The 15358-nt window shown below is 32.1% G+C and overlaps 8 protein-coding genes across 8 annotated transcripts; 2 read left to right on the top strand and 6 right to left on the bottom strand.

Annotated features, from left to right (window-relative positions):
• The first annotated feature begins 335 nt into the window (after window positions 1–335).
• On the top strand, window positions 336–2027 carry BX664DRAFT_337908 (uncharacterized protein). Its single transcript, XM_051546325.1, has 4 exons — window positions 336–640; window positions 719–763; window positions 841–1040; window positions 1117–2027. The coding sequence occupies exons 1-4, from the start codon at window positions 393–395 to the stop codon at window positions 1935–1937; spliced, it is 1314 nt and encodes a 437-aa protein (XP_051398256.1). The 5' UTR covers window positions 336–392; the 3' UTR covers window positions 1938–2027.
• A 175-nt stretch (window positions 2028–2202) lies between these two features.
• On the top strand, window positions 2203–3857 carry BX664DRAFT_266846 (PAP2 superfamily-domain-containing protein; the record flags this gene model as incomplete). The annotated part of the gene is made up of 8 exons (XM_051540925.1): window positions 2203–2358; window positions 2486–2610; window positions 2661–2709; window positions 2791–3046; window positions 3121–3219; window positions 3280–3322; window positions 3491–3642; window positions 3739–3857. 8 exons carry the CDS (start codon window positions 2203–2205, stop codon window positions 3855–3857), a joined length of 999 nt encoding a protein of 332 aa, XP_051398255.1.
• A 942-nt stretch (window positions 3858–4799) lies between these two features.
• BX664DRAFT_337904 (UDP-glucose/GDP-mannose dehydrogenase family, NAD binding domain-containing protein) lies at window positions 4800–6807 on the bottom strand. The gene is made up of 4 exons (XM_051546324.1): window positions 6684–6807; window positions 6345–6618; window positions 5890–6232; window positions 4800–5804 (listed from the first exon to the last, which is right to left on the bottom strand). The coding sequence occupies exons 1-4, from the start codon at window positions 6727–6729 to the stop codon at window positions 5049–5051; spliced, it is 1419 nt and encodes a 472-aa protein (XP_051398254.1). The 5' UTR covers window positions 6730–6807; the 3' UTR covers window positions 4800–5048.
• Window positions 6808–7300: 493 nt separating this feature from the next.
• Window positions 7301–8229, bottom strand: BX664DRAFT_337901 (multi protein bridging factor 1-domain-containing protein). Its single transcript, XM_051546323.1, has 5 exons — window positions 8147–8229; window positions 7959–8047; window positions 7838–7871; window positions 7575–7759; window positions 7301–7503 (listed from the first exon to the last, which is right to left on the bottom strand). The coding sequence occupies exons 1-5, from the start codon at window positions 8151–8153 to the stop codon at window positions 7375–7377; spliced, it is 444 nt and encodes a 147-aa protein (XP_051398253.1). The 5' UTR covers window positions 8154–8229; the 3' UTR covers window positions 7301–7374.
• A 10-nt stretch (window positions 8230–8239) lies between these two features.
• BX664DRAFT_337900 (LITAF-like zinc ribbon domain-containing protein) lies at window positions 8240–9737 on the bottom strand. The gene is made up of 3 exons (XM_051546322.1): window positions 8672–9737; window positions 8545–8600; window positions 8240–8476 (listed from the first exon to the last, which is right to left on the bottom strand). Exons 1-3 carry the CDS (start codon window positions 9589–9591, stop codon window positions 8418–8420), a joined length of 1035 nt encoding a protein of 344 aa, XP_051398252.1. The 5' UTR covers window positions 9592–9737; the 3' UTR covers window positions 8240–8417.
• A 195-nt stretch (window positions 9738–9932) lies between these two features.
• Window positions 9933–11560, bottom strand: BX664DRAFT_337896 (uncharacterized protein). The gene is made up of 7 exons (XM_051546321.1): window positions 11115–11560; window positions 10955–11037; window positions 10860–10878; window positions 10618–10711; window positions 10516–10546; window positions 10284–10394; window positions 9933–10225 (listed from the first exon to the last, which is right to left on the bottom strand). The coding sequence occupies exons 1-7, from the start codon at window positions 11292–11294 to the stop codon at window positions 10045–10047; spliced, it is 699 nt and encodes a 232-aa protein (XP_051398251.1). The 5' UTR covers window positions 11295–11560; the 3' UTR covers window positions 9933–10044.
• A 297-nt stretch (window positions 11561–11857) lies between these two features.
• Window positions 11858–13305, bottom strand: BX664DRAFT_173500 (uncharacterized protein). Its single transcript, XM_051540000.1, has 5 exons — window positions 13121–13305; window positions 12356–13038; window positions 12248–12272; window positions 12075–12128; window positions 11858–11991 (listed from the first exon to the last, which is right to left on the bottom strand). Exons 1-5 carry the CDS (start codon window positions 13223–13225, stop codon window positions 11872–11874), a joined length of 987 nt encoding a protein of 328 aa, XP_051398250.1. The 5' UTR covers window positions 13226–13305; the 3' UTR covers window positions 11858–11871.
• On the bottom strand, window positions 13304–15265 carry BX664DRAFT_173499 (uncharacterized protein). Its single transcript, XM_051539999.1, has 9 exons — window positions 15178–15265; window positions 15002–15081; window positions 14842–14891; window positions 14518–14781; window positions 14327–14422; window positions 14204–14254; window positions 13917–14065; window positions 13621–13821; window positions 13304–13533 (listed from the first exon to the last, which is right to left on the bottom strand). The coding sequence occupies exons 1-9, from the start codon at window positions 15205–15207 to the stop codon at window positions 13432–13434; spliced, it is 1023 nt and encodes a 340-aa protein (XP_051398249.1). The 5' UTR covers window positions 15208–15265; the 3' UTR covers window positions 13304–13431.
• Between the last annotated feature and the right edge of the window lie 93 nt (window positions 15266–15358).

Raw genomic sequence — 15358 nt, 5'->3', positions numbered from 1 at the left:
CGTTCTTTAGAATTTTCTTATCAAGGTACACAAATCGAAAATCCCTATATTTCTAAGCAAACATGCTTTTGACAAATGCATACAGATAGGTACTTTTCTTATGCATGACAATCATCTTTTATAACCAATGCTTTGACAACGTGTGGACAAAAAGTTTAACTTTTCTTAAAATTTTGATTGAACTGTTTCTCTTACTTAAACCTCATTAAAGCACCTTACAGTATCTTTTTATGTTGATGATGATGATGATGATGATGGTGGCGTAAAGTGATCAATTTCAACTGTAATAATTCCATGCAGTTTCTTGCCATTTGTATCTCCGCATATCTTTTTTTTTTTTTTTCCTCCAAAGAAAATTCTCACCTACTTTTTTCTTTTCTCTTTTTAACGTCATGGTCGCAATTTATGGTACTCTAGTTCATACACCTGTCAAAGGAAAAGTGGATATACTATTGAACACGCTTATTATCACTGACGAGCATACTGGTATTATTACTCAACTGCAATCGAACTTACCTAGAACCGAAATTCCTACGTTTTTGAAAGAACAACATCTACCTGAAGATACCAATATACGCTACCTCTCTCCTTTCCAATTCATCTTACCAGGTTTTATTGATACTCACATTCATGCTCCACAGTAAATCTTCTCTTTTCTTTTTTTTTTTTTTCTCTTTGGTGATATATATTAATCATTATTTTCTACTCTTTCTTGTAGATACCCCTTTACTGGAACCTGCACCGATTTACCACTCACTGAATGGTAAATAAACAACTAAATATTACCTATATCTTCCGCTTCTTACTACTATTCTTCCTCCTCTCCTTTTCGAATATTAGGTTGAACAAATATACCTTTCCTTGTGAAAAAAGATACCAAGATACTGACTGGGCTAAATCCATTTATCAAGTACTGGTGCGTCGTCTTTTACGAAATGGAACTACAACAGCTGTTTACTTTGCTTCTATTCATTTAGAAGCAACAAAAATTTTAGCTGATACAACATTAACCATGGGTCAACGGGCTTTGGTTGGACTAGGTAAAAAAAAAAAAAAAAAAAAAAAAAAAGGAAAGAGTTAATCTATTATTAAAATGACTTCCTTTTAACTTTACAGTATCTATGGACCGAAATGCACCAGATGATTATATTGATACGACAGAAACAGCTATTCATAAAGCAGAAACATTTATCCAGTATTGTAAAGAACGAGATTCTCGTCAAATTTTGACACCTGTGGTAACACCTCGCTTTATACCTACTTGCACCATTCCTTTACTTGAAGGACTCGGACAACTCGCCAAGAAATACAATGTACCTGTACAATCTCATATCTCGGAATCATTGGATGAAGTAGCTTTTGTACGTCATCTCCATCCTGATGTGGAAAGCGATACGACTTTATTTGATGCCTGTGGCTTACTTACTGAACGATCGATCATGGCTCATGGGGTACATTTATCTGACAAAGACGTACAAGTGATGGTAGAACGTGGCTCTGGTGTAGCTGTATGTCCTCTCTCCAATGCTTACTTTGCAAATGGTGTCTTCCCGGTTAAACGACATCCTTCGAACCTAAAGATGGGATTAGGCACAGATGTGGCAGGTGGTTACAGTCCTTCGATGTTGAATAGTATGCGACAAGCAGTGATTTCATCCTCTTTTTGGCAAGATGAACAACGTCAGGTGGATTGGAAAACGGCTCTTTACATGGCAACAATAGGTGGTGCAGAATTGATTGGACTTTCTCATATTATTGGTTCTTTCATGATATCAAAACAATTAGATGCTTTAGTGATCGACTTGAAAACGGACAACTCTCCTTTGGATCTTCTTTGGGATGAACCTATAGAATTATTAGTAGAAAAATTTATCAATTTAGGTGATGATCGATGTATCATTGATGTTTTAGTTGGTGGGAATTATGTTACCCCTTGATTTTTTTGATATTCAATAAATTTGTCTTTTTTTTTTTCATGTGGGATTGAAATCAACCAATCACACTATCTGATCGAATCTTTTTCCAACCCAGCAATCATTTTTTTTTCTTTTTTTCGTTTTTTTCGTTTTCTTTTTTTTTTTCTTTTTTTTTTTTGTTCTTCTTTGTCTCTTTTTCTTAGTCATCTCAGGACCATTCATTTACTCTTTATATATACCAACTTCTTTTGTATAAAATCATCTTTATGCATTTATATTAGACAACATGGCAAGAAAGATCTTCAAACCTATCATTGATATTGACGCTGGCACGCATGACGATCGATTGTATACTGCTGCTCTTCATCCCTGGAGAAGTTGGTTAAGAAGATCATTGTTACCTTTTGTTCGACAAGAAACTCCTTGGTTGGCTGCTATGCAGGTAAAACAATCAAAAACATACACACATACAAAAAAAAAAAATTGCACCTGGCTGTTATAACATACTTATTTGTTATTTTATTTCACTTCCCTCTCTCTCTCTCCCTTTCCCTTCCATGGTATTACAGAAACGTATTAGAACACCTCTTCTTGATCATTATTTCTTATGGACTGCTAATCTTGGGACACATACATTTTTTATGGTATTTTTACCTATTCTAATCTGGTTTGGTAATCCTCATCTTGGTAGAAGGTAATAAAGATATTGGATTTGTTTATAGTTACTGAAATTATGGATAATAGTATAGCATGTTTGACAGCATTTGGAGTGTTTTGGTCTGGATTTCTCAAGGTAAAAGAGAAAAAAAAAAAAAAGAAAAAGAAAATATATATATATATAATTTGATATTAAATGATAATAATATTACAATAGGATTTCATGTGTTTACCTCGACCAGCATCACCACCAGTACACCGATTGACGATGTCTCAAGGGGTAGCTTTAGAATATGGGTTTCCTTCAACACATTCAACAAATTCGATCTCGGTAGCACTTTATCTTATTGCCGTGATCTGTGATTCGATATCTCCTGAATCTCCTGCTCGAATGTTATGTATCCTTGGTGCCATATTTTACGCTGTCAGTGTGGTATTTGGACGTATTTATTGTGGTATGCATAGTGTCACAGGTAAGATTCAATTTGTTTCCAGAAAAAAGAAAAAGTATCTTACTTATTTTCTTTTTCATTTACTTTTGATAAAGATGTCATCGGTGGAACCATTTTAGCGTTTATCCTTTATTGGGTACAATGGACTTTTCGTGATAGTTTAGATAGTATTGTTACAAGTGAAAACTATTGGGGTAAGAACGAAAAGATATTACTGATTTTTTACAATTTGGCTTATATATCTTTTATTCTAGTTTTCCTTACGATTCCTATTTGTCTAGGTTTAGTCGGTATACAGTAAGTTATCAATTTCACAAAGATAAAAATTCATTTGTGTGCTGATTTTTATTATAGTCCTGATCCAATAGAACGTTGCCCTTGTTTTGAAGACAGGTAATTAGCACAATCACAATGGTGTAGGAAGATCATGACTAAATTGGTTTATTTTTATTTTTTTTTATATAGTGTCTGTTTCATGGGTGTCTTGATGGGTGTTTATCCTGGAAGTTGGATGTGCAATAAAACTGAACTATGTCAACTCGGTCTCAAATCTTCTGGTAGTGGTATCTCTTTTGGATTCATTTCATTAAGTATCATCTTGATGAAAGTTATTGTTGGTGAGTGGAATTAAGTGTGTTTCCTTATCGATAACTTCCTTTTTTTTTTTTTTTTTTTTACTGACGATTTTTTTTCTTTATTATTTATATATATAGGTGTTGCTATGTTATTTATCTGGCGTATCGCTTGCAAAAAGGTGTGTTACTTTCTTCTTCCTCCTATCTACCGGGCATTTAACTTACCACATCGTAAATTTGAAATTGGTGCAAGGTAAGAGAGATAGAGAGATTCATCATCATGTTTTTACTCACTATTTTTTTTATTTATGAATTAGAACCTACAAAAGTCTCAATAAAGAAAGTATTCATCCTATTCCATCCGTGTTGGATCTTCGAGGGTTAGCACACACTGTATCTGCTGCTGAACATGTGGGTATTCAATCTGGTATCGATTTGCATGAACGACGGGTAGCTGATTGCAAGTATAGAGGACGTGATGGTTTATTTGTGGATGAAAAAGGAAATAGCTTGCCATCAACACCTCCTCCTTCATCATTAGATGATCCTTCCTCCATGTTGGTAGTGGAAGATGCTCCTTTACGTTATGATGTGGACATTGTTACCAAACTGATTGTTTACGCTGGTAAGTGATTATGGCAAAACGGACTATAAAAGGTTAATCTAATCCTTTTTCTTAATTTTCTACTTTCGTTATCAGGTATTGGCTTGGTTGCAGTCTATCCCGCTCCTATTCTCTTTCAAGTGTTTTTTGGTAGCTCCTCTTAAATTATAGTAATCCATCACTTATTGTTCCTTTTTTTTTTTTGAATTGTCCTTATCTCCTCAATCATACACGCTTTTTTTTGATATTCCCCAATTTTGTTTTCAATGATATATTCATTTTAATAATTACTGTGTTTGAAAAAGTATATCTGTTTTTTTTTTTTTTTTTTGTCTTGGTAGATTGGTGGAAGTGGGGAAGGGGATGGGGTGTGTATGTACAACATTGAAAAAAAATAAGACGATCCTTTTTGTGATAAGTGTGCTTCATGTAAGGTTAGTTGTCTGTGTGTTGATGTATGACAAAGCGAAATTATAGAGTCAGCGCTTCTTAGTATGGATTGGTCCAGATCAGGAAATCAGTATCAAAAACCTGGTAGAGACATCAAATACAACGAGTTGTTATCATAAAATAGGCAATGGATTCCGGCTTGTCCAAAAAAAAAAAAAAAAAAAAAGGTTCAGATTACCTAAAAAGAATGGATGATCATCATGATCATAATGGTTTTTATTTATTTTTTACACTTTTTTTTTTAAAGGAGGCTGTTTTTTTTTTTTATTCGTATTCAACAAGAGATGAGAGGATGTATGTAAGTGTATGTATATATATAAAAAAAAAAAAGGCAAGGAGGGGGGTAAAATAGGTCTAAAACACAAAATGATACGGAAACAAAAAAAAAGATAATCTAAGCAGTACCAGCCAATTCATTCTTGCCAATAACACTAACCTTGAATCCAATTTGACGTAACTTTTGAGCATTGACCAAAAGACGACCATCAAACAAAAAGGCAGGTTTGTTCATACCAGTATAGATTTTTGAGTAATCCAATTGATCATCACGGAATTCATCCCATTCAGTCACAATGACAACAGCATCAGCACCATCAGCAGCTTCATAAGCAGATTGACAAATTTGTACATTCTTTTCCAATTGTTTTTGAGTATCAACGACACCAGGTTCAGATAAATCCATGTAAATTTGTTGTGCTTCGACCTTGGGATCATAGATAGCGACACGAGCATTTTCTTGAATAAAGTCCTTAATCAATGTAATAGCAGCAGATTCACGAGTATCACCAGTATCCTTCTTGAAAGCAAAGCCAAGTACAGCAATCTTTTTGTTGGTGATGGTGTTAAACAAGGTGGAGATGATGTTACGTACAAATCGTTTCTTTTGATATTCGTTCATGATCACAACTTGTTCCCAGTAAGCAGCCACTTCAGGTAAGTTGAGTTGTTTAGAGAGGTAGACCAAGTTGAGGATATCTTTTTGGAAACATGAACCACCAAAGCCAACAGAAGCCTTCAAGAATTTAGAGCCAAGACGGGTATCCTTACCACAAGCGAAAGCCACTTCATCCACATCAGCACCAGTAGCTTCACAAATGGCTGATAAGGCATTAATAGATGAGATACGTTGAGCAAGCATAGCATTGGCAGCCTAAGACAAAAAAGTAAATAAAAAGAAAATATAGGTTAAATCCTTTTTTTTTTTTTTGATTATCAATTTCCGATGATAAACTTACAAGTTTTGATAATTCGGATGACCAGAGATTTGTAGTGATAACACGTTCCTTGGGAACCCAATGGGTATAAACATCCACCAAAGCATTTTGAGCTTCAATACCACTTTCAGTTTGAAGAGCACCAATTAAGACTCGATCAGGGTTCAATAAATCTTTGATAGCAGTACCTTCAGCCAAGAATTCAGGATTGGATAAGATATCAAATTGAATTTCAGGTGTTGAATTGGCTTCCAAAATAGTACGCATACTTTGAGCAGTTCGACAAGGAACAGTTGATTTTTCCACCACAATCTTGGAACTTTTAGCCACTTCAGCAATACGACGAGTAGCACTTTCAACATAACTAAAAATAGATAAAAAGGGAGTAAAAAAAAAAAAAAAAAAAGAGTTTTAAGATGACCTTGTTCCATCAACTACTTCATCCAAAAAAAATAAAATAATACTTTATTACTTACGCAAGATCAGCAGCCATACCAGCACCCATACCAGATTTCTTTGTAGGAGTATTGACAGAAACAAAGATAAGATCAGCTTCTTGAATAGCAGCATCGACATTAGTAGAGAAGAATAAGTTCTTATCACGACAAGCAAATACGACTTCGTCAAGACCAGGTTCATAGATGGGAAGATGATCAGAGTTCCAAGCAGCAATACGAGCTTCACTAAGATCGACAATAGTCACCTTGATATCAGGACACTTATATGCCAATACAGCACAAGTAGGTCCACCTAATTCAAAAAATAAAAAAAGTTAAAAATAAATAGATGAAATAATTTTATTATGTATCATTTACCAACATAACCAGCACCAATACAGCAAACGTTCTTAACTACAGTCATTGTAATATATATATGTATGTAAGATGGAACTTAAAAAAGGGAAAAAGAGAGAAAAAGGAATAGTAGTAAAAGAAGAAAAGAAAAAAAAGAAAATAAAAAAAAAAATAGACTAAATAAATCAAATAAAGAATGAAAAGAAGGTCTTTTACAAATAAAACGGAGATGATATCTCTTAATGATCGCCACACGAAAAAAAGAAAAAAAAAAAATAGATTCTCTAAATTTAGAATTGTTAAGAATTTTTCTTTTTTTTTTTTTTTTTTTTTTTTTGTTGAAATAAGATAAATAACCCCTGCACGTGGTCAAACTTTTCAATCCAATAGAAATATTATTTCATATGCTCGTGTGTTTCTTTTTATTTCACTTCCCATTATATGACATATATATAAATAGTGTTAAAATTCCTTGTTTTTCTTTTTTAATTTTCATTTCTATTTCTGTTTTTTTTTTATTCTTTATTTTTGTTTCATTCAAAATAGATATATATAAAACTAAAATGATAAATTTGTATACAAAAAAATTATCTAATACGACAAAATGTAAAAAAAAAAAAAAAAAAAAAAAGAAAAAGAAAAAAAAGAAAAAAAAAATTGTATATCTACATCAACCACATATCAAAATCATCCTTTACTTTTTTTTATCTTTTTACTTTTTCTTGCCAAAAGTCAAAGGTTCACCAATATTTTTTCCTCGAAGTTTGACACCAAGAGCACGTTCCATCTTTCCAAGAACTTGTTGATTAGGAATAGCTTTACCAGATTCATATTCATTGACCTATTTTGTATATATATAAAATAATTTTTTAATATTTCATTCGAATATAGAAAAACATTTTTCATTTTTACCACTTGAGGTTTTTCATTGATAAGTTGAGCCAAATCCTTTTGTGTCATACCCTTATCTTGACGTCCTTTTTGAAGAGCTTTACCAACAGAAACATCTACTTTAGGTGGAGGTGCTACCTCATTTTCACGATCTAACTTTGCAATACGACGATGATCAGTGTTGGCTTGACTAGAATTGGTTAAAGCTATATATATATCATAATAAACAAAAATACATTATTAGTCTATACATATAAATATATATATATATCTATTTAACTTACTAGATTTCTTTTCAGTAGTAATAGTAGCACCAGCCTAAATATCATATTTATATATATATATATTTGTGAATATAAATTCATCTCAGTTTCATCATTTTTTTTTTTTTATATATGTTCTTACCCGTCTAGCAGCATTCAATTCACTTTGACTTCGAGTAGCACGAGCACGGTCTTCAGGACGCTTGCGAAGAATAGTAGTGGTATCCCAGTCTATAGAAATATACAAAAAAAAAAAAGAACATGTTAAAAAAAGATTTGAATATAATAATAATAAATAAAGGAAAAAAAAATAATATTTCAATTCTTTACCAGACATGATGTTTATAATATAGATTTATTAAATATAAATATAAAAAAAAAAGTATAGTACAAAGAAGAAGAAGAAAAAAAAAAAAAAAAGGAGAAAAAAAAAAAAAACAAAAAAAGTAAAGAAGGAAGTAAGGGAATGAAAACTGCGCCAGTAAGAGACATTACTGTGACTGAGACTTTTTTTTTTTCTTCATGCTTCTTTGGTTTTCCACCAAATCTGACCAACCAAAGAGTTAATGAAGTTGCGGAGACAAAAAAAAATCAACACCTATCAGATGATTGAAGATCGACCAATTTCACAACCACAAGAAGGACAATAATGAATAGTATCTAATAAAAAAAAAAAAAAACATCAAAAGTCAAGATATATATATATATATATATATATATGTTTTTACCTTTGAAATATTTAATATAAAAAGGAATCCAAAATAAAAATACTGTACACATTAATCTAAAAGAGAAAAAAAAAAAATAAGTTAATTTTTTTTTTTTTGGAAATCTACCCCTTAAAAAAGAACTTACAGTACAAAAGAAGCTAACCATACCATTGCACCAGATCGATAACGTAATCTAGATTGAATCCATTTTTCACAAACAGAACAATATACCAAAGTTTCAAAATCAGGTAAAGATCGGCCTAAAAATAATATATGAGATCTACTATGAAGACGACTAGACTTGGATGATATGATTGATGTATGATTATTTCTTGAATCATTGGATATCACACTTTGTTGTCGATGACGTGAGTTAAATCTTGAAAAATAAGATCGTCGGAGAAACGGAAAAGAAGATCTATTTAATTGTTCTGTTGGTGGTTGTGAGGATGATCCTGTTTGTTGATGAGATGATGGAGTGGTGACATGATAAGAAAATCGAGAAGATGAATCATCATCATCATCATCATCTTCTCCTGGATGTGTTGGAGTGGCGAAACGATAATGATATACTCGATCTGAACGAATGATGGAAGGTTGACGTTCATTTGAATAGGCAGATTGTAACGAATCAGAATGATCGGCCATACTGGAAAGAGAAGAAGAAAAGGATTGGTTGGATCGGGCCCAACAAGGTACATGTGATGACACTAGTAATTGTGAAGCTGCTGATGGTACGGATGATGATGGTGGCGGTGGGGAATGTGTCAATGGATGATCAAGATGTCTTCTTCTTCTTCTTCTTTCTGCTGTTGCTGGTGTGGATGCTTCTGCTAAGGATGATGATGACGATGATGCTGTTACTATTCCTGTGGGGGTTGTTGATGACGATGAAGATGAATTGAGGACAATATCAGGAGTTTGCATATCTAAAGTGTTTGATGGGGTGGTGATGATTGATTTTTCATTGTTTTGCTTCTTATTGGTGGTATGAAATATGGATGGTATAATTTGATGGTACTTTGAATGAAATTTGTTGCGTTTTATTTTCGTCGTCGCGTCCATACAAAAAAAAAAAAATAAAAGATGGTATATAAAATGGGTATGTTATAGAAATGATAATTGCTGATGAATGAATCTACAAGATAAGGTTGATGAGTTTGATAAAACTAAAGGGAAGGACTGGGAGAAGACAAAAAAATAGAAATAAAGAAGAAGAAGAAGAAGAAGAAACAAAGAAAACGGAGAGAGAGAAAGTGAAAAATAAAATATATATTATAGAAGATAGCAGCTGACTTGGGTTTTTCTTTTTTAAAAAAAAAAGGAAGTTCACAGGTAAAATCATTCAGTCATCATAGTCATGTGAAAACTCTCGAGTTATTATTATTATTATTCATTGACAGTCATTGATATTTAAATATATGATTTGTTTTATTATTGATTCAAACATAAAACTTCAATCACATACGCACAGACAATATAATCAAACCAATATATCTAAACTAAGTAATTCATTGTTTATTGTTCATCATAACGTACACCTAAACTATGTTTGGTCTTCAATCCCATCTTTCGCATTCGATCCAGTTCCACTCTTTCCCGATTGACTTTGGTCAGAGCTTCTAATTGATCACGAGACATTTGTAACCTTGGTACCTTTGATGCTGCTGCCATACTTGCTGCACGTTTATGTTCCATACTACAATCAATAAAAGATTAGTACAATATATTTAAATCCTATTATCTGATCTATATACCGTAGTCTTTCTTCATCCTTCTGAATATTAAATTCTGTATTTGATGCTGGTACTGGTTCACCCATACGTAATGCTCTATCCCGTTGTTCCCATTTTTCCAAATTATAATATCTATCGAAAATTAAAAAAAAAAAAAAATAAATAAATAAAAAAAAGGAAATCAGTTATCATCATAAGATTTTCTTCCTTTTTTTTTTTTTAAGAAAACAAACAAACAAACAAATAAAATTACTTTTCATGAGGCATGGTCGCAGTATTATAATCTATTATATACAAAATAAAAGAATCAATAAAACATCTTTTTTTTTTATTCTTCTTCTTTTCCTTTCATTACCTTCCATAAAGTCAATAAACATTTGTTTTCGTTTCACATTACTAAGGGTTTCCACATCAGCTTTCTTGATATCAATCAACCATGCTTGGAATTCCTATTTTTTTTTTTTTTTTTGATTCAATACAAAATATATAAAAAGAGGGTTATTATCAAAAAAAAAAAAAAAAAAAAAAAAAAAAGAAAGATCGCCTAAATCATCTAGTTTTATCCCTATATAAACATTCAACTATAATTGGACTTACAGCTTCCTTGCTAAATATACTATCAGAGAAAAAAAAAAAAAAAGATGATAATCAGATCTAAAGTTTGTTAACAAAGTGTTTTCATCCTCACTTACTCTGATTCATGAATAATACCATATTTACCCCATTCATCGCCAACAGCCCCTAGTTTAGATTTCTTGTGTTTCTTGGACTTTTTCTATAATTGATATATTGTATCATAATAGTTAGTCCATCAATATTATAATTCCTTTTTTTTTTTTATTCGTTTCTTACCTTTGACTTTTTATGCTTTCTTTCCTTCTTATGTTTCTTGTGTTTACGTTCACGCGATTCATCTTCCGAAGAACTTGAAGAACTTGTATAATCAGTTGATGGTGATCGGTGCCTCTTTCTATTCATATCCAAAAAAAAAGAAGAAAAAAAAAGTTCAGTTGATATCATTTTTTTTGTCATATGAAAAGACTTTTTACTTGTGGGAAGAATGACGATGACTTCTTGAAGAACGATGTTTTTCAGTAGGTGAATCGTGTCGGTGTCGTCTGTGTCTTGATCTTTCTTCTTTTTCTTCAGAAGATCTTTGACGACTTGATCTTTCTACAGATGGAGACCGTCGTCGTTCGTGTCGTCTAGAAGATGAGTGAGAACGTCTGGAAGATGAATCCATTCTGGTTATTATATATTTTAAATAATAAACTCTAATTGAATAAAATTAAATAAACAACAACCATCTCTTTTTCTGTATCATGGTTTCTTTTTTTTTTTTTTTGAAATCCCGAGATTTTTTTTTTTTTTTTTTTGGCAGATACTGACAGGTTTCAACCTGATCGCACAATTGTACCAATAAATACATAGTGAGGGAAAATTTGAATGATGCTTTATTTCCAAAATATTGATAAATGTAGAAAAGAATAATAATCAAATTATAAAATAGATAAATATAAATTTTTACATTTCTAACAAGTAAAAAAAAATAAAGTAAAATAAAATAAATTAAACAACGATGGTCAATAAAAGGGGTATAGGATCCAAATCATCTTCGTAGACGAAGGAAAAAAGCGTTTTTGCTAAAACTACTTTCGGCAGGTAGGTACTTGTCATAAAAGTTCACAATAAATTCTTCGGGTTTGAAACCAAATTTTTGATACAGTATCTATCATGAAAAAAAAAAAAAAAGAATCATTCATTTATTGTCCATACCTACAAATATCTTATATTAATAAATCCTCCTTTTACCATAGCATTATTGTTCGCGGAAACATGAAGTGTCACATCTTTACTAAGAGCCGTCTATAAACAGGAGAAGAGATTATAAAAAAAAAAGTAAATCATCAGATATAAACAGTAATTTTGATAGAGCAAAAGAAAAAAAAAAAGGATAATCCCCCTTTTCAATTTGATAGACATACCTGAAACAAGTGATAGAGCATGAACCTAAAACAATCAAATAATGAAGTATCATCAATTACCAAAAAAAAAAAAAAAAAAAAAATTCATATAAGTAAAATAAAACTTACTGTCCAATGCCAGCACGTTCCCATCCAGCCATAACAGCAAAATAAGTAATATATGCTTCCGGGGTCATAAAGGCACATCCAATAACACAACGCTTGTAAAGAGCAACCACACTGAATTCAGGAAACTGTAAAGATTCAGATACATCCACCCCATCCCAAAAGCATCGAGCCAGAAGCTGATTGACTTGTTCCAGATGTTCCCGTTGAAAATATACGTAATCGATGCTAGTTTTATTGTTGTTTGATGATTCATCATCGTCTTGTTGTGCTTCTCTCGCATTGATCAAATGGCGATTGCTAGGTTTGCCATTGATCTCCTTGATTTGTTCCAAAAGTCGCATACGTGCAGGTTTGTTTTCATAATCACGTCGAATGTAAGGTCGTAGTTTTCGCCCGTTCCATGCAGATAACCAGCATTCATCACTAGTTAATGTATGAGAGTGTCGTTGTCGTCCATAAAGTCTTGATGCAAAAGAATGGTCGTATTTCGTTAATTTTAGTTGTCGTATTGATGCTTCAGCAGCAGCAGCAGCAGCTATGATTTCCGAACTCCTCAATTGCTCTGATGGTGTAATGAGTGATCGCTTTTGTTTTGTCATGGGTTGCATACTGATTTTTGATCGTAATTGTTGTCCGACATACTGATCAATATCAAAGAGCTTCAAATTGACATTTCGTTTTAACTATATAGATAATAATAATAATAATAATAAAATAATAGATAAATGAATAGGGGATTGATGCTTGTACACTTATAATGTTTACCCTTCGTACTGCCAGTTTTCGTCGGAATCGTGCTGCCATATTAGATAGCTTTTTGTGAGCATGATCAAGTGTTTGATAAATTTGCCATTCATCGTGCTGAGACATGGGAGCAAGAGTTGGAACTTCATTTTTGGGAAGTGTATTCTAATAAAAAAAAACAAACACAAGGAAGACAATGAGTTGAAGAAAAACAAAATAAATAAAAACAGATTTATTTGGTAACGTAAAAGGAATAACAAAAAAAAAAAAAAAGACAAGTATATCGTTGGTAATCACCCACTCTATTTCCCTTTGACCAACCCCCCTTTCCATCACATACACAAACATTGAGAGCGTACCTTGAGTGTTTTTGGTTGTGAATCGGTTTTCATCAAGTTCACTGTAGAATCATCCACCTTAAAATCAGTCGTTGACTACAGATCATATTAAAAGTTTGACAGTTGGTTAAAACAATAGATCTATTTCATATTTTATACGATTTTGTCGTATATATTTCTTACGTCTGCTACATTTTCAAGATCATCGGAAGATACAATTGTTCTCTTCGTTGTAACAATGGCTTCATCAGCTGTTTTCATTTTGTCCGAGGTTGAATCATCACTTTTAGTAGTCGTCCCCAAGGCACCATCATCTAATGCAGCATTGGTGTTTTCTTTGTCCATAGTTGGAAGAGTATCTTTCATGATTGAACCAGAATCATCCTAAATACAAAGATTTTAAAAAGAAGAGAAAGGAAAAACAAAAGATTAGATCATAAAGCCAAAGAAAAAAAAATTCTCCATTTTGTACATCTTACGTTGTTGGTTGTTTCCTGATTATGTTCAGGAGAGGTGACAGGACTATGGTCATATCTTGAAGATCGCGTTCTTTTCTTCGATTGGAGTTCGTCTTTAGCAGGCTTTCGTTTTTTCAATCGTTTTGTCGTTTCTGTCTTGGGTGCTTGTCCTGTATGGAAACAATAAAATAGATAAATAACGTGAATAAATTGATTCATATTTTTTTTTTTTTTGATGAAATAGATTGACAAGTACTACTATATTGGGGTATTTAGTACAACCTCAAAATGGGGGGAAAAATACTTACTAGCAGAAGAAAGTTTAGATAATGGTTCTTCAGATCTTAAGGCCCATAATCCTAGAATATATATATATAGAGAGAGAGAGCATGAGTATATAATCCAACTCTTGTTTCTTGTATAAGATTTACCTTTCCCAGCCGAGTCCCATTTGGTAACGCCAGATAAAAACAAATCAGGTTGTGTAGATAATGAACTTGCTACTGTATTTTTCCACGTCTTATTCACTAGAAGAAAGAAGAAAAAGAATGAGAATTACATACAATCAATTAACATTATATAATGAATGCCTACTTCAAAGTATATAAAAAAAAAGACTTACTTTCACGATCCCATAGTAATACATCCCAGTTCTCTTCAACAAGTTTGCAAATTTCTTCTGTAAACCTAAAATAAAAGTGTTCAGGTTGTTTTCCCTTGGATAGTCTTCGTTGTTTCGTAAGGTGATAAAGGATCAATTGAACTGCTTGTTTCCATTTCATTACTTCACGTGTATATTTTTCTTCAGCCTGAGTGCACACTGAGCATTGGAATTCGTAAAAGATGTCACCGTATAGTAGAGGCCTTTTTACACTTGATACACAAGCTAATTGAAAAGTCAGTAAAATATATTTGTATAATAAAAAATTATTGTTTTTCTTCTTACCACTATGGAAGAACTGTAAACAGGTGGAACACTGCATCATTGTTTTGTGTCTAATCAATTTTTTTTTTTAAAAAAAAAAAGTAACAAGTTTAATCAACAATCCATCTTTTCCATTTGTATATATAAAATAAAGAGTCATTTGTTCATAGTAGGTACTTACTCACTGTATCCTTTTCCACAATAGCAATACTTGTCCTGATCATTATTAGTATGGTCGTCATTCCAAGTCAACGATGACAGCTGTTTGAGAAAGGAAGGGTCATTAGAAAACAATAACAAAGTTAATATTATAAGATTCCATTTTTTAACTTGTTTTTTTTTTTCTTTTTCACTTACGTCATAAGGTAAAGTATGTACAGGTGTCATTGATTAAACCTCGGAAAGGGGAAATGGAAAAGAAAGTGGAAAAAAAAATAAAAAAAAAAGAAATGGAAAAGAAGCAAAATCAATTTTTTTTTTTACTGGCGGTGTTTCGAACGTAAAGCCAAACTGATCAATGACATGAGCAGTTTAAGCC

The sequence above is a fragment of the Halteromyces radiatus genome, assembly GCF_025201355.1.
Source record: "Halteromyces radiatus strain CBS 162.75 chromosome Unknown BX664scaffold_6, whole genome shotgun sequence".
In the NCBI taxonomy this organism is placed as follows: domain Eukaryota; kingdom Fungi; phylum Mucoromycota; class Mucoromycetes; order Mucorales; family Cunninghamellaceae; genus Halteromyces; species Halteromyces radiatus.
Note: the sequence above shows the minus strand (reverse complement) of the source record. Positions and strands in the feature narration are given on the sequence as shown.